The sequence below is a fragment of the Dryas octopetala genome, chromosome 9 (assembly GCF_963921425.1).
Source record: "Dryas octopetala chromosome 9, drDryOcto1.1, whole genome shotgun sequence".
Classification (NCBI taxonomy): domain Eukaryota; kingdom Viridiplantae; phylum Streptophyta; class Magnoliopsida; order Rosales; family Rosaceae; genus Dryas; species Dryas octopetala.
Window position 1 is genome coordinate 2,143,621 of NC_141374.1, and position 20,506 is coordinate 2,164,126.

Consider the following 20,506-nt stretch of genomic DNA (forward strand, 5'->3'; position numbering starts at 1 on the left):
GGCGGATGAATGGTGTATTGTGATGATGTTTGGCATCTAGGAGAGGAAGAGATGATGGAGGAAAGATGGAGAAAATAAAATGATAGAGATCATGATGGAGAGGAGAGACGAGAGGGTATGGTTTGGTGAAGGGAGGAGGCTAGGATTTGTGTGTTGAGAGAAAAATGAGATGAAAAGGAGTGAATGGGAGGGGATTTCGGCCAAGAGAGAGTTTTTGTATCTAATTGAGAGTTGCGACTGAGTTTTAAGGATGAGATGAAGGGCTAGGATGAAAAGAAATGAAGTGATAAAGTTAGGTGAATTCAAAAATATCTCCTTTGAAATTGATCATTCCAGAGGGTTGAAGAGATAGATAGATGCCCAATTTACCTCATTTAGAGCCTTTAAATTTTGGGATAAGACCTTTCTTAGAATGGCCGGACCAAGAGGATGAAGGAAAACATGTGATAGTTTTTACCCAAAATGGAAAAATGCCTTTTTGACCATTTGGCTTTTGGTGACAGAATTTCTGAGCTGTCATTGGAGCACAATTTGAAGTCCTTAACAAACCTAGAATTTTGCATTTTTCATATCAATGGAAAGCCCTAGATGTCTTCTTTCCAACCATATATCGTATGCCTCAATCCAAGCTTAGACCAAAAAGTATGCCCCACACAATGTTGCTGACACACTTTTCCTCGGGTGCAGTTCTGGGCTGACTTTGAAATTCAAAATTGACACCATAGAAGTCTTCAATTTTCATTAAATTTAACTTAAGAAAACTTCAAGGTGTTAGCTTCCATGTCCAATTGGATTCACGTCAAAATGTATTAAGGAGAATAAAGGGTGCAATTTTTCGTTTTATCGCTCAGAAGCCAAAAACACATAACTAAATGAAATTTAAAGTTTTTATTCAAATGAACTCACAAAAACTAAGTAATAGGAATATAAAATAATTTGAATTCATGAACATATCAAATACTCCCAAACTTAGGTATTGCTCGTCCTCGAGCAAACAAAACATACAATAAAAAAGAAAAAAAGAAAAACACAAGATAGGGCTATGAATTTCATAAGCACAAAATATTTCTTAGATTTTCCTCTAGTGCTAATAACAAGGAATGAAACACATGCTTGAGTGAGTGTGTGCACTATAAACCATATGTCAATTCAATGCATTCAGAAGATATGCAATTCAAACTTGGATAACCAAACACTCATTGGAAGACTTTCTATTTTCACACAAGTGTTTAAAGGTTAGTGTATACACTCAAAGCAATGTTATGCACATGCCTCCATATGCTTGCTACTCAATCCCATCTCCACTAGTCATGCACAAAATATCTTAGATCAAAATGACTTTGATTAGGTTGTAATGAGGCTTAGGTTAAAGAAATGAAAGGAAATGTAATCACAAATTCCAAGCAACTTAATGAGCAATTGTTTTGTTGAGATTTAAGAGGACTCTAAGATGCTTGCCAAAACTCAAACACTCTAACCGTTTCCCCAAACTTAAACTAAAAACACTTTTTGTTTCTTGAATGAAACTTTCTTTTTGGTTTTTTTTTCTTCTTTTGTTTTTGCTTTTGCTCTTCTTCCTTTTTTTTTTTAATTTCCTTTGTTTTCTTTGCATACATAGAACACCCCGACACTTGTCTTTCCCACAATCCCCAAAGTTATTTCTTTGCAAACACCTTAACATAACTCAATCTCACAGTGCTCACTAGTTAGCTAGGAAAAGGTAAGGCTAGTATTTTAGCAAAGGGTAAGACATTTGTAGTGGAAAAAAATGAAAGGCTAACATAAAGACACAAAAAGACAATCTAGCTAATTGATATTAATATATTTATGGATCATGCTCATTTATCCATGGTGGATTCCTAATGCCTAAATTATTTTCAGGATGCATTCATACTTGACAAAAAGCTTTAAGAGATATTAAGCAAGTTCTAGAGATACAATATACACAAAATTGATCACACATGAAGAACAAAGTGCTAGGAATAATATATGCACTTACATTAGGCTCAAAACTCACATATATGACTTAATTAGTTCACAGAAGTCTTATTATGCTATTCTCATTTCATTGCATTAAATTGACAATGCTTATGCAAAAGGATTCAAGCATAGGTCTCATAACTCATTATTAACATAAGAGAAATTTTTAAGACCTAAATATGCGCAATCATTCTTAACAAAAATCGAAAATTTTGACTAAAAAAAAAAAAAAAAACAACTAAACTCTCCCCCCAAACTTAAATTCAATATTGTCCTCAATATTAAAAAGTGGCTTTGAAAACTCTCAATGAAATATCCAAGCATAGAGTGAAAGATAGCTAACAAAACAAAACATACACACAAAACACAAAAACATAAACAACAAAGCATAAATAAAGAAACTTAAACAAGGTAAAGATCAAGAAAGACTCCCCCTTGTTGACCTCCCAAATTGCTCTTTATGGTGTATAAGAAGCATCCTTAAAGTAAAGGACTTCCTCGTCTTCATTGAAGCTAGTCGAGAAGTACGGCTTCAAACGGTGACCATTCACTTTAAACACATCCCCACTTTTCATGTTCTTGATTTCAATGGCTCCATAGGGAAATAATTGAACTACTTGAAATGGACCACTCCATGTTGATCTAAGTTTGCCCGGAAACAACTTCAATCTTGAATTGTAAAGAAGCATAAGTTGCTTTGGCTCAAAACTTTTCTTCACAAGCTTCTTGTCATGGTATGCTTTGGTTTTCTCCTTGTATAACTTGGCATTCTCATATGCCTCACACTTCAACTCATCAAGCTCACAAAGATCAAGTTAGCTTCCTCTTATCACCGGCCTTGACAAAGTTAAAATTCAACTCCTTAAGTGCCCACAAGCTCCACGAGTAGATGACATGTCTTCCCATACACAAGCCTATAAGGTGACATTCCCAAGGGTATCTTAAATGCCATTCTATATGCCCACAAAGCATCATTCAATTATAAACTTTAATATTTTCTTAAAGTGTTCACCATCTTCTCTAAGATATGCTTGATTTCCCTATTTGAAATCTCAACTTGTCCATTAGTTTGTGGGTGATAGAGAGTGCTTACTTTGTGCTTCACATCATACTTCTTGAGTAAGGCCTCAAAGTGCTTGTTGATGAAATGTAATCTTCCATCACTAATAAGAACCCTAAGAGTGCCAAACCTTGAAAAGATGTTCCCCTTGAAGAACTTCATAATCACCTTGTAATCATTTGTCTTGGAAGCTACAGCCTCAACCCACTTTGACACATAATCAATACACACAAGAATATATACATTGCTATATGAACTAGGGAATGGTCCCATAAAGTCAATGCCTCAACAATCAAACAATTCAACTTCCAAGACATTAGTTAGAAGCATTTAATTCCTAAATGAAATGTTGTCAACCTTTTGGCATCTATCACAACTAATAACAAAAGCATATGCATCTTTTAATATGGTAGGCCAAAAGAATCCACTAGTGAGTTCCTTTACTGCGGTTTTCTTACCTCCAAAGTGTCTTCCATAAACATATAAATGACAATGCTTGAGAATGCTTTGAACTTTATCTTGGTGCACACATCTTCTCATCACTTGATCTTTGCACATTTTGAATAAGAATGGATCATCCCAAATGTAGTGCTTTGCCTCCTTCAAAAACCTCTTCTTGGCTTGGTAGTCAAACTCCTTAGGCACAAACTTACCTCCACTAGCATGGTAGTTCACAAAATGCAGAAACCAAGGCAAAGAATCCTCTCTAGTAGTCATGACAAAAAATCTCTCATCCGGAAAAGATTCACACAAAGGGATGTGAGAATCATCACCTCCTTCCACGTACTAATCTTGACAAGTGATCCACAACCAAGTTCTTCTTTCCGGGCTTGTCTTTGATCTCAATATCAAACTCTTGTAGCAAGAGTATCCATCTTATAAGCCTCGGTTTTGCATCTTATAAGGGTTGTCATAATATTTATAAACATGAAGGGTAGAGGTGCATAATAACAATTATAATTAAGAATAAAACTTTCTATCATTCCATAAAGCTATTAATTTAATTAAGGGAAAATGAATGTACCTCGAAAATGTGAGACTAAACTACTTTGATATACTTTATCGGCCACGCAATTGTAGTTCCTAATGCTTCATGAAGAAGAAAAAACTCACATGTTGGTCGATATAGAGCCACACTGTCATCTAACACATCATTCACCTAAACTTTCCAGCACTCAGGGCCAAGAGGCACATGATGGACCAATACAGTGGGATCCTTTGATGCAATTTCGCCATTTGCAACAACTTCATTTGTCCCAAGCCAACTTAACAACTTGCATTTTGTATTCTTAGGATGATCAAAATATAAAACAACTGCATTTTCTTTTTGTTTGCTTTGTGTTGTGTTATTTGTTGAATGTTGAACACTTGGAGTTTTTGTGTGTTTTCTCTGTGGTGCCTCATTAGCAGAATGTTGAACACTACTTGTGTTTTCTTTTTGATGTAACAATGCTTAAGACATCAATTAAACAAAATTTTAACACAAATCTAATATGAACAAAATGAAATTGCCATTATGTTTATCCTCATTACTTATAGTGTTAATCCCTCTTTTGTTCAACTCAGAAATAAGATCTCGCATCTGGTTTTCAAGTCCTGCATCTCATTCTCCAATTTATTGAACTTATCACGCATATGTGTTTGACCTTCCACCTTTGAAATGGTTGCCCGAAATCCAAGCCCTCTTAGTCTTCCTCGTGGGTCAGGACCAAGTGCTTTTGTAAGGGCATCATCTTTAATAGAGCATTTCTCCAAGTCAACTGCCTTGTATTTTTTCACTTTTTGCTACAAATACATAATTGCAAATATAAATTTAAACATAAACATTAAAATATATAGTAGATATTTTTTTACCACTATCTCTGGATCCTTAACTTCTTTATCCTCATTATTTTTCTTTGTTTCATAACCACAGATTTAAACATCAACCCTTGAAATTGCATCTGGTGTTTCACTTTCTTGTCGCTATAAAATAACAAGTAGAGATCAACTAATGCTAATACATTATAGACTTTCTTACATGACAAAATTCATATGAAATTAAAAAAGATTTTACCATTTCTTCCTCCAAATGAACAAAGCTTTTATGGCTTGTCCTATGCACTAAAGTGTTTTTTGCCCTCATCCTTTTGAATCTTTCACAGTTTTCCTATGAAAAAGATATATAAATAATAAGTTAGTATAAAAAAACAAATAGAATGTTGGAGGATATTGGCTGAAAACAGTAGATAGCCCACAAGTATACTTGAAAGGAAATGTCAAAAACCATTACCCTGAATGTTGTAGAAGTTTGTTTTTTAACAAAAGATTGTCATTCCTCCATGGAGTGAATGTTATTCTGGTTTGAGGAGGGCAGCAGCACGTTGTAGGCCGACCACTTTAGCTTGCTGCATCACTTCTTTAATTAGTAAGGATCGAAAATCTCTCCAATGCTTCTTCAACTTTTGAAATGTATATTTCTTGTGGCATTCCTCAATAGCGACTTTTTTCTACACAAAAAAAATGGATACAAATAACATTAGAGTGAAATTATAGATAAATTATTCAATGTGTATGTGGGAAATATATTTCTCTACAATACCGTGATATGCTCCAATATTTGATTTCTAAAATCTTGTGAAAGGTTCTTCCAATTCTCCAATGTTGCTGGCAGTAGCTCTCTTGCTCTGGTACCAAGGAATTAAGCAAATTTTGCTACATCACCTCTATATGGTTGGCTCGAATAATTGAACTCCAATATAAGACGAGGCTCGGCCTTTTGTTTTTCCTTTGCCAAGATTCACCATTTTTGTATTGCCCCTAGGCTTTTTCTTTAACATTTCAAGGTTAGATTCATCTTGAAATTCTGGATTATTAGGTACTTCATTAGGTGAAACCCTTGGTGGAGAAATAGACCCTCCACCTGATATTCGTAAGGGTTCATTCCCTTGTTGTATGGCTGTAGCTATAGCAGCTAACTGTTTTTTTTTCCCTCTCTTAATTGGCTCCTTTTTTTGAAGACTTCATAGAACATGAAAAAAATTATATGAATAACAAGCATAACAAATAAAAAAATTGTTATTAAAAAAAAAATTTGAAATGTATATGACATATTAAATGAGAAATAAGTCAGAGCTTACTTCCCTAGACATTACTTAAGACCTTAAACAGGTTTGACCTGTAGTGCACAATATAAGTCCAATTAGCAATGAAAAAATGTAATATAATTCATGTTTATAATAGAAAACCTAATTTATAGACTGTTCGTATGACTAATCATCTGGGCATAACGACAAGTCACATAAGGCTTAACATCATGTCATTTGGGCCTAGGCCCAAAGGATAAGCCCAACCTAAGCTCTTGGGCTCCTAGGCACCGACTTCCTAGGCCCAAAGACTAAGCCCTTCTTAGGTTCCTGGGCTCTTAGCCCCTGACCTTCTAGGCTTCGGTCCCCTAGGCTCCGGCCTCCTAGGCCTTGATCTCCTAAGTTCCGGCCTCCATAGGCTCCGGCCTTTTAGGCCCTGACCTCCTACCGTTCCGGCCTCCCAAGCTCCAGCCTCCTAGGTCCCGACCTGTGTCAACTCATTCGGATCCACGAAACAGGTGACACGTGACGCTCCTACAGTGCGAGTCATTACAAGAGACACGTGTCATCACCGGATTGGTTGACACTCTTCCAAAAGTACTATAAAAGAGGTACTTTCTTGTCACAAAAGGACATTCAATCAATATTATATTATTCACTAACTCTGCTCACAGATTTTCTGAACACTGACTTGAGCTTCGGAGGAGGTTCGGCCGGTACCACACCGGTGCCCTTCTCGCTCACTTTTGTGTACTTGCGCAGGGTGCTTTGAATATTATTCTTTCTCCACTATTCATTAGTCGAACCCAGCTACTCGTTCCTACCCCACTTCGACGTGTCATCCTCTCAGTGGGAGGTTAACGGGTCCACATGGTTTGACTCGATGTTGACTGCAATACCCTCAGTTGAGGTGCAAAGACCTTCCGACTTTCCGACCTTCCAACCCTCGCGATGTCTGACGGAGGTCCTATTCTCGACCAAGTCGACAACATCCCACTGGGTGACAAACAAGGCAAGAAGATTGCTGAACCTGATCATGAGGCATACATCCAACGGTTGGAAGCTCAACTCCAACGAACCCAGGAACAGCTCGACCTCCAAAAGGACACAACACAGCTGTATGAGCGACTTCTCCACAACAGGGAAGAACATACCACTCTCCGGAGTGGTGAGGGGAGAAACCCTCGAAGGGAACGAAATGTTCCGCGTCAACTGGACGCAGGGCAAGCTAGCCGCCCACCCCAGGTTTCCAAAAGAGACTTGTCCACCCGGTCGGCCGGGCTCGATCTGGCGAGCATCCTACCCACTCTGAAGAGTTCCACATTTATGGGGACTGCCGTCATCTGCTCGACAACAACCGTTCTAGACGAAAAGAGTAGCGGACAACCTGGGGTGAATCTAACCCACGTCCCCAAGACTTTGAGGAGGAGGAGGCTATTCGTCCCAAGCGACGACGGGGAGAAGAGCAGGCTTTCTCGACTGGACGTCGTACAGGAGATGATGCTTTCACAGGTAAGCAAATTGCTAACTCCGGTAATAGTGGATCTCTTCCACAAGACCAGCTCCAACAACTCCTCATGGACATCAGTGAGCGCCTGAAGAGAGTGGAGGGGGGAAGTCGTGGTGGACATCCATCTTTCGAAACAAGGGAGTTACCTGGACCTTTCATAGCTTGCATCCTGTCCATTCCCTAAGTTGGCGACGTCCGACCTCCCAAAATAACTCCGTACACAGGGAAGGAAGACCCATATGACCACCTCATGAGTTTTTGGTCAGCTCTGGAGTCCAAAGGTGTCGATGACATTACAAAGTGTCGGATCTTTCCTTCTTCCCTCTCTGGTAGTGCAAGGATTAGCTCTATCAACTTCCTCCCGAGCTCCGAGAGCTCTTCCTAGGTCAGTATATCATCCAGACCGATAGGATTTACACCACGGATGACCTGACGCGGGTCCGCCAGGGCAACAGGGAATCCCTTCGGGAATATATCACCCGATATCAGCTAAAGCGGTCTAGTGTCGCGACTGTGATGAGAAGGTAGCCTTCGCTGGTTTCAGGAGTGGTCTCCTAGAGGTCTTATTTGAAATCAACCGCTGCAATCCGCACACCTACAAAGAACTCATGCAAGAGGCCATTGCCTATGCTACTGCTGAATTCAAAACATATAGGAAGAAGCCGTCTACCATAGACCGTCCAAGTACCGACCAGGCCATCATAGTGTCACCCCAGCCCGAGCCCTATTCAGGCAACTAGTATGGGGGGTCCGGGAAAAAGTTCAAGAAATTTACCAAGAAACACTTTGGTGATGGTAGAGGTGGAGGACAACGAAGGGAGGAAAATTATCAGACATCCTATGCCTCCAGGTTCAAAGTATATACAATCCTCACTGTTACTTATATAGAATTATATCCCCAGATCAAGGACATACTCCACAAGCTCCCACCTCGCCTACCACAAACACGGTACCGGGCTAACAAGAACTTTTTTTACCTTTACCATGACAACCATGGCCATGACACCGAGGTATGCATAGCCTTTAAGGAGGCAATATAAACTTTGGTACAGGCAGGAAAGTTGGATGGTTTTGTAGACAAGTAGGCCACTGAGAAGACCAAGACCGAAGGACAACCACGGGGGTGAGTAAATACCATCTGTGGTAGCCCGACCCTCGCTGGCAACTCCAACAGGGCTAGGAAGGAATACGCCTGAAGTGCTTAGCAATGCTCCAGCGTTATGGCTATAGACTTCCACCGTAGCAAAAAGACTCTCAAGCTCAGGTGGTCGCCCATTTCCTTTGCTGAGGAAGAAGAACGTGATTTAATCTTTCCACACGATGACGCTTTGTTCATTGAGGCCACCATAGCTAATTTCGATGTGGCTTGGATCCTTGTCGATTGTGGTAGCTCTGTCCTCATCCTCTTTGCTCCTTTACTCAGCTTTTCGGGCGACATGGTCACTCCTCTTAGTAGGATCTACCTCCCACTCACCCTCTGGAGGTATCCTTCGTCCGCTACCACAACCACTCAATTTTTGGTGGTCGACTGCCCCATAGCTTACAACGTCATCCTGGGACGACCAGCCCTTAACCAACTCAAGGTTATGATCTCCACCCACTTGCTTTGATCAAGTTCCCGACGCCATGCGGAACAGGTGTAGTCAAAGGCAATCAGGTATCAGCCAGGTTATGCTATACGACTTCCGTCAAGAAGAAAAAGAGGCCAAGCCCTCTATGGCTGTTTCTGTCTCCCCCACCTGCCCTACCGCAGATCCTCCTGAAGATCCCCGTGAAGCGTCTTTCAGAGCTATTGCCTAACCAAATGACAATTGTGTGGAAGAAGTTCCCATCTCACCTACCTACCCGGACCGCAAGGTTCGGGTCGAAACCCAGCTAAGTGTTTAGGGTCTCCGAGAAGAACTCATCCACTTCCTTCGTGCCAATGCCGAAGTCTTTGCATGGTCCTATGATGACATGCCCGGGATCTCTTCGGAGGTAATCTCTCATCGCCTTGAGTCTTAATCCATAGCATCACCCCGTCCGACAAAAGCTTCGGTAGTACAAGCCCTAAATCTATGCTGCTATGAAGGACGGAGTCGACAAGTTACAAAAAATTGGTTTCATCCGCGAGGTTTCCTACCTGGATTGGTTCGCCAACATTGTGATGGTCAAGAAATCTAATGGCAAGTGGCGGATGTGCGTGGACTTCACCGACCTCAACAAAGCCTGCCCCAAATACAGCTTTCTCCTTCCTCGAATTGACCAGCTGGTTGATGCCACAGCAGGCCATGCACTTCTTAGTTTCATGGACGCCTACTCCGGCTATAACCAAATCCTTATGCACAGCCTCGACCAGGACAATACGGCCTTCTTACTGACAGGGGCTTATATTGTTATAAGGTCATGCTCTTCAGACTCAAAAGTGTCGGGGCCACCTACCAGCGCTTGGTCAACTCCATCTTCTCAGAGTATATCGGTAAGTCCATGGAGGTCTATCAGTGGATGACATGCTTGTCAAAAGTGTCCGGGCGGAGGACCACGTCCACAAACTTTTCGAGATGTTTTCATTGCTCAATAAGTACCAGATGCGCCTGAACCCTGCCAAGTACACGTTCGGCATATTTTCGGGAAAGTTCCTTGGCTTCATGGTGAGCCAAAGGGGGATCGAGGCAAACCCTGAGAAAATCAAAGCCTTGATCGATATGCAATCTCCCAAGCCTCAGAAGGAAGTCCAGAGCTTAACAGGCCGGGTCGCCACCTTGACGCGATTCATATATAAGGCCACTGACCGTTGTGCCCCATTCTTCAAAAGCCTCAAGGCTCGGACAAAATATATTGACTGGACTCCGGAATGTTAATAGGCCTACCAAGACCTTAAAGAGTTTATGGGCAAATCACCTCTACTCTCTAAACCCGAGCCAGGAGAAGAGCTACTCCTCTACTTGTCTGTTTCCCATATAGCCACTAGCTTAGTCCTAATTCGACTTGAGGATAGGGTCGAGCACCCGGTGTACTATACCTGCAAGGCCCTGTAAAATGCTGAGACCAGATATTCAGAGATAGAAAAATTAGCCCTTGCCTTGGTCACATCAGCCCGGCGCCTCCGCCTATACTTCCAGGCTCACCCTATCGTGGTTCTGACTAATCAATCACTTAGGCAAGTCTTGCAGCGACCTGAGGTCTCCGGCCGGCTCATCAAATGGTCTATTGAGCTGAGCGAATTTGACATTTCCTATTGCCCACGGCCGACGATAAAGGGACAAGCTATTGCAGACTTCATTTCAGAATCTACATTCCTACCCGAGGCTGAGCCCTCCTCCGCCATTGTGTCGACCACCGACCCACCAACTTCTTCAACTCCAGCAATCAGGTCAGATCACCCAATTTGGTCTTTATATGTTGATGGGTCTTCCAACCAGCAGGGCAGTGGAGCCGGACTTGTTTTGATAGCCCCTAACCAGACCACCATCGAGTATGCTCTTCGATTCGGCTTCCAGGCATCTAACAATGATGCTGAGTATGAGGCCCTCTTTGCCGGCTTATCTTTGGCACTACATATGAACGTTAAGCAACTTAGAATCTACAACGATTCTCAACTTATGGTGAACCAGGTCACAGAGGAATACCAGACAAAGGGTGAACGCATGGCAGCTTACTTTGCCAAAGTTCAAAGCCTACTCAGTTAGTTCTCAGCATACCAACTCATACAAATTCCTCGGGCAGACAATGAGAGGGCGGACGCCCTAGCTTGCCTTGCCTCGGCTGTTGACCAAACCTTCGGGAGGTCTGTCCCAGTCGAGTTCCTACCTTAGCGCAGTACTGATGCTATGCAGGTCTGCCAGTCTGAGCAACAAGCTAGTTGGATGGACCCTCTCATCACATTTCTTAAGCATGGGAACCCACCTGCAGACAAGACCGAAGCTTGGCGTCTTCACCATCGAGCCTCCCGGTATACCATTATCAACAACAAATTATACAAACGGGGTTTCTCTATGCCATACTTACGATGCCTTACCCCCGAGTAAGGCGACTGGATCCTCCGGGAGATCTATGAAGGGGTATACGGCAATCATGCAGGGGCCCAATCCTTAGCCCACAAGGCCATTCGCCAAGGCTACTATTGGCCGACCCTCTGCGCTGATGCAAAGAAGCTCACCCAGAAATGCATAAAGTGCCAAAAATTTGCAACTTTTCTGCGCCAACCACCCGAGCCCTGACTACCATGAACAGTCCTTGGCCCTTTGCCCAATAGGGCATCGACTTAATCGGACCAATGACAGAGGGCTATTTCAAAATGGCAGTAGTCGCAGTGGACTATTTCACTAAGTTGGCAGAAGCCGAGCCCTTAGCAAAGGCAACCACCTAGACCATCAAGAGCTTTGTATGGAAGAACATAATTTGCCGCTTCGGTCTCCCCTATGCCATTATCACTGACAACGGCAAACAGTTTGACAACAAAGAGTTCAAATCATTTTGCTCCGCATTCAACATCAAGGTTTTCTTTGCCTTTTCTGGTCATCCTCAGGCCAACAGACAGGTTGAGGCTGTCAACAAGACCATCAAACATACCTTGAAGACCAAGCTTAATGCAAAGAAGGGAAAGTGGCCTGACCTTCTACCCGAAGTCTTATGATCATACCAGACGACTTGTCGATCCTCGACCGGGGTAACCCCCTATTCCTTGGCCTTTGCTTCTGAAGTCGTCATCCTAGTTGAGGTCGGACTTGCCTCCTACCGCCTCAACACATTTCAGCCTGAGCAAAATGTTGACCAGCTAGCCTTAAATCTCAACCTTGCTAAGGAGCTTCGGGCCTAGGCTGAGCTACACAAGTATGCCTACCAGCAACGGGTCACTCGGTACTACAATTCTAAAGTTAAGTCTTGCCACTTCTGAGTGGGGGAAAGACCATATGAAACCTTGGCCAAAACGGGTGCTCTGAAACCTAACTGGGAAAGACCATATGAAATCATTGAGGTAGTTTGTTCGGGCACATACGGGCTTCGCGCCACAACCGGCAAGGAACTCGGCCACCCTTGGCATGCCGAGCACCTTCTCTACTTTTACAAGTAGACACATGTTGTACCCCTCGAGGACTTTTTTCAATTTTATCTATCTTATATCGCTTTAATAAATGAATGTCCTACTACGGATACATTTTTTCTTCATTTTCATTCAAAGTGTTAATTGTCTGTATGGACCCCCGGGCCATCAGACATCCGACCTTACCCATATCCGTACCATGAATTCAAGGGAAGCTAAGTACCATGCATTCAAGCGCGGTTATGGAGAATGCATTCAAGGGAAACTAAGTACCAAGCATTCAAGGAAAGATAAATTTCATGCATTCAAGAGAAACTAAGTACCATGCATTCAAGAAAATTCCACAATACCATGTATTAAAAAGAAGGGCATCCTTCCCATAACGGGTCGGACACCCTCCAAATCATCCAAATATCATCAAGTACAAACTTAATAATCAAAAGAGTTTGCAATTTGGTACGGGCCACATTCGACCCGACCATATAACTCAAACAAAAATAGGTCGATGGTCTGCCCACCCCTGCCCCAGGGCCATGTTTGCTACAAACATTTATTTGGGATCCTTTCCTATGTCATGCTCCCCACCTGTGGATGCTCCATCCTCAGGCTCTACCTCCTGGGTACCTCCCTCCGGGACGTTGGCATGCCCATCATTACTGCCAGGCCCTAGCAGACCACGTACGCGGTCCAGTCAAAATCAGGGCAGATCTCCTCAAGCTTTAATTTGCAATCGCCAAAGCTAATTGCATAATCGCTGTTATACTCGTCCAACTCCTGCCTGGATTGGCTCAGCTCCTGCCAGCACTGCTCCAACTCTTGCCTACCCTGGTCCGCCTCCTTCCTGGCCAACAGCAGCTCGGCTTGTAACCCATTGTTCTGGTCAACCAGGGTACTGACTTTCTCTTCAGCTGAGAGCGCTCTGTCCTTCCACACCACAAAGCTCAACATCTCGTCCTTCATCTTCTCCACCGTGGCAAGGACACTCACATGTGCCTGATAAGTAAAAAACAGTGCCTGTCAGGTTGAATGTTATGAAAGTGTTATCACATGCTATAAAATCTAACTTTAGACATCTCATAATAATGTACCACCCTCCCTTACTTGGGACTGCTCGAAAAAGGCTCGCTGCAGAACAGCTAGAGGCTCAGCACCATCGCCGATCACCCGGTCATCCCTCCCCTTCTTCAGGGACCCTCTGAAGTCTGTCACTGCCTGCTGTACCAGACGATCCTCCTTTGGGACCGGATCACGCACATTAGCTGCCCTTTCTCCGGTGCTCGGCCACATCTACTCCAATCTTCCTTTTCTTCCCAGGAGAAGTAACTTTTAGAGCAAGGACGTTGGTAGACCCACTATGCCTCATAACCCCAGGCACCGGCGCACCTCTACTTGTATTCCCTTGGGACAAGCCACCCCCGACTAACAGCGCCCTCATCATTAGCCTCCTCTGAGCAGGCGGGGCAGGACCAACCGATCTACTTGTCTTCTTCGTATTGGCCATCTTCACTGTAAGACCATCAAAACCAATGAACACAAGTTATTTTATCATCAACCAACACTTCAAGAGGAAAAGTACAGAAACTCACCTGAGGCTCCAAAGCCGTACTTGGCCAAATTCTCAGGAGACAGGAGGTATGCGGTGCTCAACTTTCGGGCGGGTCGACTAAGCACTTTTCGCACCTCTTCCACACTCTCTTCCGACAATGGCAGCCTCTCCCGCTCACCCCCTGCAAAAACAAACAACCAAAGATTACTATTAGTACAAGCATACCGTCAACTAATAATCAAAGTGTACACAGACCAATGCATCGGCTCAACCAGACAACCTATTATGTGGAAATTCGTCGGCACTCTATTCATGGTCACCCTCTCACTCCGACCGAATTTCAGGCTCCACTCGCGAAAAACCATTTTTTCTTCCAGTCCTTATGAGCATCTGGGTAGCCCACCTGTATTTGGCGAGTTGTGCCATCGGTGAACTGCTCGTTTGGCAATTGCGAGCAGTACACCCACCCTCGCAAATTGGGACTTGACTTAATTTCAAACAAGTGTGTGAATTGAGCCATACTCGGCCCACCATACCCTTCATCTCGGAACAATACATACAACCCAATTAATGTTCTCCAACTATTGGGTGTTAGTTGAGCTGGCGCAATTCCTAACTTCCTTAACATATATTGGAAATAGGGATGGAGAGGAAGTCTAAACCCATGGTGAAAACTTTTGGCAAAACACAAAATATGCCTCTCCGGCGGGTCACTCAAGACATCACCCTCTCCTGGGAGGCTCAGATGGATGTAATCGGGAATTTGGAACTCCACCCTCAATTTTTCAAGCTCCTCCTCTTTCATCCTATCCTCACATAGCACATCCACGGACCAGTACGTCCTAGACACCCTGTGTCTACCCACATCACCACCACTTGTAGGCTTTTCTCTATCATCACTGTCCTCACTACTAGTGTCCTTTCCTTCCCTTTCCCTCACCATGGATAGGTTCTCTTTTCCGGTTTTGAGCACTTTGCCCACCCCTATGTTTCCACACCCCATCCGGGGTCGGGGCACACTTGGTCTCGTCGGTGTCCCATCACTTGTAGACGCCTGGTCGGACTCTCCATCATCCATGAAATTGTCCTCCCTTAACGAATCGTCTGAGGAAACCATGGAATGTCCCACCCCAACACACCTGCCCATCCAAGACAAACCAAAAAATCAAGATGGGAAGTGCTCGGAATACCAAGACAACACCATGGACATCAGATCACTACTGGTTTCCCACCCCTCAAATGTGCTCTTCCACCCCCAATTTCACAACATTCACCCTATCACTTTTCACATGTTCAGCCACCAATCATGCACTCATCAATATTAAAAAAAAAAAATCAATTCAAGAGGAAGAGCAATAAAAACCTAAGCCTTACCCGTATTTCGCGGCTTCAACAGCTTAGACGGGTTCCGACCCACTTATCTTGTTTCCTATGTACCTGGCCAACAACACAACAACACCCAATAAATTACAAGTCCAAAAATGAAGGCATGTTGCCTACCCAGTGCTCGGCAAGGTTCATACCCACATGCACCTGCCTCTACGCACATTTTCCACAAATTCACAATCAGAATTCCAAGGTCCACATCGGGTTAGACGACTACAATTTCTCACAATTCCAAATTTTCCAAGGCAACAAATTTCACAAACAAAGAGCTTGGCAGGATTCCGAAATTTCTTTCCTCCAATGCTTCGAACAGCTCAATCAGAGCCCGGGCTTCCGCACTGCCGACCCCACCTCTTCCAAGCAGCCCCCCCTTGCTGCGCAACGTCCCAGCAGCCCCCCTGCACACCCTCCGCGCAGCACCACATAGCCCGAGCCGCTCACACCTGTTCCGACCCGAACAGAACCGCCCCGACGAGCAGACCCGCGCACCGAGCCTACAGCTCGACCCAGCCTCCGAGCCGCTGCCACTAGCTCCGACTCGAGCAGAACCGCGCCGATCCGAGCAGCCAGAGCCCACCTTCTCACCCGAGCAGATCCGCGTTGATTTGCACTCCACCCCGTGAAGCACCCCTCCGACCTGCCGCAAACACCGACTCGAGCCCAGCCTACTCGGGTTCCAGCCCAGGCAGCACAGTCGAACAGCCTCCCTGACGCGAGCCAACCAGATCCGAGCCCTCTGCTCCTCTTCCTCCGACCCGAGCACCTGTCCCTCCGACCCAAACAGACCCGGCCTCCCCTACTTCTCCGTTCCGCGCCGCCGACCCAAACAGACCCGGCCTCCCCTACTCCTCCGACCCGAGCACTTCACCCTCCCACCCGAGCCCTCTATTTTCTGTTCTGTTTCAAAACACACAGCCTCTTCTATTTGGGTTCTCCAGCTAATATTTACTCCCTCTCTCCAAGATAGTCACACAAAAAAAAAAAAGAGATATGGGTGTGCAATCTTTATATTTGGGCTCTACCATTTAATTCTAGAATCTCATTTACAAAGGGCAATATCTCACCATTTAATTGGATGAGATTCAATGGGATTTTACGAAGCGTCTACGGCTCGGAATACAGAGTGATCAAAATTAAAAAAAAAAAAAAAAAAAATCTTTCATATGTAACCCCCCAAGCTTTCCTACAGTACAGCTTTTCTTGCTAAGGAACTTGGGGGACTTCTGGACAGTATCTTAAGCAGGAACAAGTATGTGGTCACTTGTTGTTCTGCTCGGACTTCTTTGTGTACAAAGTTCCCAACTAAGAAGTATCTTTTGCTTGGAAACTTGCGGGACTTCTGTTCGTATGACTAATCATCTGGGCATAACGACAAGTCACATAAAGCTTAACATCATGTCATTTGGGCCTAGGCCCAAAAGATAAGCCCCTCCTAAGCTGACAGAACCGCCCCCGAATTTCCACCCTGAAACCCGGAGGGTCCTGCAGGAATCCAAAATCAAGGAAAATTCTACAGAAAATTCGGCAGAACCTCCCCTGAAATTGGACTAACCCAGAAATTTCAAATCCTGTTAAAAACACTTCTAAACAGCAACCACCTCTACCACAACTAAAGATAATGTCTCAGACCCACAACAAGTAATACAAATCTAATTAGAGCATATCTAATCCACTATACAATCATATCTCATTCTATTTATTTCAAGGGAAACCTTGATCCTATTATACCAATAGGCTGGAGATGGATAACACGAATGCCTCGACGTGTTTGGCTCGACTTCCACAAAAGCTACTACCTGGGGGGACAATTTAAGATAAAACAAGAAAACGGTGAGATAGGCTCAGTGAGTGGACAGTTAAATGGAATTGAAAATCAAAGATTAAATATCTTTTCAGAAAAAACCTTTTACACACGTTTAACTCTAAAACCTTACGATGTCCTTTGAAATCTCCCAGTTTTTTTTTAAAACCAATTTCCCAGTAAAATAAAATCTGAAGCTGAAAATCAAACTTTGTATCCAAGTTCTCAAACTGAAATCGATACTGTCAATTTATAAATAAATAACTTGCGCTGAAAACTTTCTTCTCAAACATTCTCAATATACTGAAAATCAATAAAACTGTTCAACTGAAACCGTCTTACTTAAAACCTTTGCTGTCATAAATTCATCACTTAAAATACTTAACAATTGAAAACACACACCAGTCAGTTACCCATATAATCTGTCATACATGTGCAGAGCCGAGAATCTGTCATACGCATGCAGAGCCATAAATTCTGTCATACATGCGCAGAGCCGAGAATCTATCATACGCATACAGAGCCATAAATTCTGTCTTACGTGCACGCAGAGCGGCCCCCAAAGGGCGAAGCATCCCGACACACGGCCCAAAGCCTATATGTGTGCCGTGATGGGTCCCAAAGACCTATTTAATCTGATAACCTGGAGGGTACTGCAAGGTGGTTTGAAAACCATTTTTTTTTTCATAAACCAAATATATCCTTTTTCCACCAAAAATAAACATCAAGATACTTCTCCAAAAGAAACTTAAAAGCCATAAGCCAACATACGAAATCCGAATCAAATTCAATATACATAAATCAGAATAATACTTTTCGACAAAACCAAAATATTAAATGAACCTTGTAAATAAAACAAGAAACCAAATTTCCTTTCCCAAAGCCCAACAACTCACTAAAACCAACATGTAAAAATATGTTTTAAAAACTTTCTTATGAAGCATTTGAAATCCATAATCTAACACCTTTGATAAATTCCAAATTTATTTCAAAATGTTAAGTACGAAATGATGGATGAAATTTCATAAACTCTATAGAAAACCAAAAATCCATTCAACTTCAAATTCTCAATAAAAATTCACATATCTAAAATAGATAACGAATTTCATAAATCATTTAAAGACATAAAAGTCCACTCACTGTCTACTCCGAATTATACCGAAACCTTTCCGAAATTGATTCCTACTCACGACCCCTTACTTGTTTGTCATTCCTACTCACAATCTATTGTATAATAATTGCTTAATCCTCACTCATATACCTCAACAGTAAACATTTCTTCTCTAGTTCAGCAATTATCATCATAGTATCTTTATAATTCCCACTTAATCCTTTAGTCTCAATCCTCGTCAATTCCTTCTCATGGTCTAAATCCTATACTTAGCTTCCTCTAACATAAAGCATAAAATCACACAAAACTGACAATTTATTAACGGTACTCTACATTAAAAGTCCGATAAGTTTTCACTCACAATTTAACTACGTAAAAGACCGAAATACCCTTCACGGTGCCATTGCTCGAATACCAAATCCGGCAGCATAACGGCATCGGGAATAAGATTTCCCGAGCCCGTGTACCTGTTAAGACCAGACAACCAACTTTATATATAGAAATCACAACTGGTCGTTTAATCGTCCAAAACGGGCGGTCGCCACCACACACGGTGGCTGCCCGGCCTTAAACAACACAGAAATTTCACAGAACTCACCAAACAACCTCCGAGGATTTCCTAGAAGTTCAATGTGGGCAAAAAGAGACAAACGACCGCTGACCCGCCGCCACAAGTGGCGGAGGCAGTGGTGGCAGCGGCGATAGATCCTAAAAAAAATTTGTTTTTCAACTAAAAATCAACCCCAATCAACCTAGGCACTTCAATTGGACGAAAAACAATTCAGAAATCATTTAAATATGCTCAATTCAAGGTAAACCCGAAATGGGTACAAGCCCTAAAATTTCAAATCTTTAGATTCTCAAAATTGACACGCAATAACAAGGGGGAAAGAAGGCCCATACCTCGAGGATCATTTTTGACAACTTGACCGACGGCCAAATCTCACCGGAAATGGCCGAAAACGGCGGTGGAAGCCGGCGGCTGACTTGGCTTCCCGAGCTCATTGCTCCATCGTGGAGCATCGTCTGGACAAACGGAGCCCATGGTTGAACTCGCCGTGGTGAGAGGAAGAGGACCCAGTAAGTTTGGTGTCCCGTCGTCGCCAGAAAAATGAGACCGACGGCCAAATCTCACCGGAAATGGCCGAAAACGGCGGTGGAAGCCAGCGGTTGACTTGGCTTCCCGAGCTCATTGCTCCATCGTGGAGCATCGTCTGGACAAACGGAGCCCATGGTTGAACTCGCCGTGGTGAGAGGAAGAGGACCCAGTAAGTTCGGTGTCCCGTCGTCGCCGGAAAAATGAGATCGCCGGCGGTGAGCTGTGTTTTCTCTCGACTGTTCCTGCGCGTGGAAGGGCTCGCCGGTGCAAGGGAGACGCGAGGGAGGATGACTGGCGGCTAGGGGTCACGTCAGTGGCCTTCGGCCATCGTGGGTTGGCCGGCGATGGTGAGTTCTTACCGGAGCTGGCCGTGCGCAGAAGGAAGAAAAGGCAGAGAGAGAGTCGGGGAGAGAGAAATAAAAAGGGGAGAGAGAATGTTCTAGAGAGAGAGAGAAATCCCCTAAAAAAAATCTGATTTTGAAATTTTTAAAACCCAAATTTGTCAATTTTACAAAATTGCCCCTCACTTCAAATGCCTATATCTCTCTAACCGTAACTCGAAATGATGCGTGCTACGTGTCTATGAACTCGTGGGCTCGAAACCTATCCAACGAACCCAAAGTCAAAATCAAAAGCCCATTTATTTTAAAAGTCAACTTTGGGTCAAGCCCCAAATTAAAACAAAAAAAAAAAAACTTTTAATTCCAAACCCTTTTTATTTTCCAAATAAATCTAAAATCTTTAAAATACAATTCAACATCCTTTAAAAACCTCTTAAAAACCATAGTTAAATAAAAATTTAAATTTCTAGTGAAATTTGAGTTGGGTCGTTACATAAGCTCCTGGGCTCCTAGGCACTGACTTCCTATGCCCAAAGACTAAGCCCTTCCTGGGCTCCTAGCCCCTGACCTCCTGGGCTCCGGAC

General features: G+C 43.3%; 1 protein-coding gene and 1 pseudogene across 1 annotated transcript; both read right to left on the reverse strand.

The window, feature by feature from the left end:
- Positions 1 to 2,438: 2,438 nt before the first annotated feature.
- On the reverse strand, positions 2,439 to 3,757 carry LOC147273140 (uncharacterized). The gene is made up of 3 exons (XM_086256803.1): positions 3,398 to 3,757; positions 3,074 to 3,247; positions 2,439 to 2,765 (listed from the first exon to the last, which is right to left on the reverse strand). The coding sequence occupies exons 1-3, from the start codon at positions 3,755 to 3,757 to the stop codon at positions 2,439 to 2,441; spliced, it is 861 nt and encodes a 286-aa protein (XP_086112929.1).
- An 840-nt stretch (positions 3,758 to 4,597) lies between these two features.
- Positions 4,598 to 6,171, reverse strand: LOC147273141 (uncharacterized; annotated as a pseudogene).
- Between the last annotated feature and the right edge of the window lie 14,335 nt (positions 6,172 to 20,506).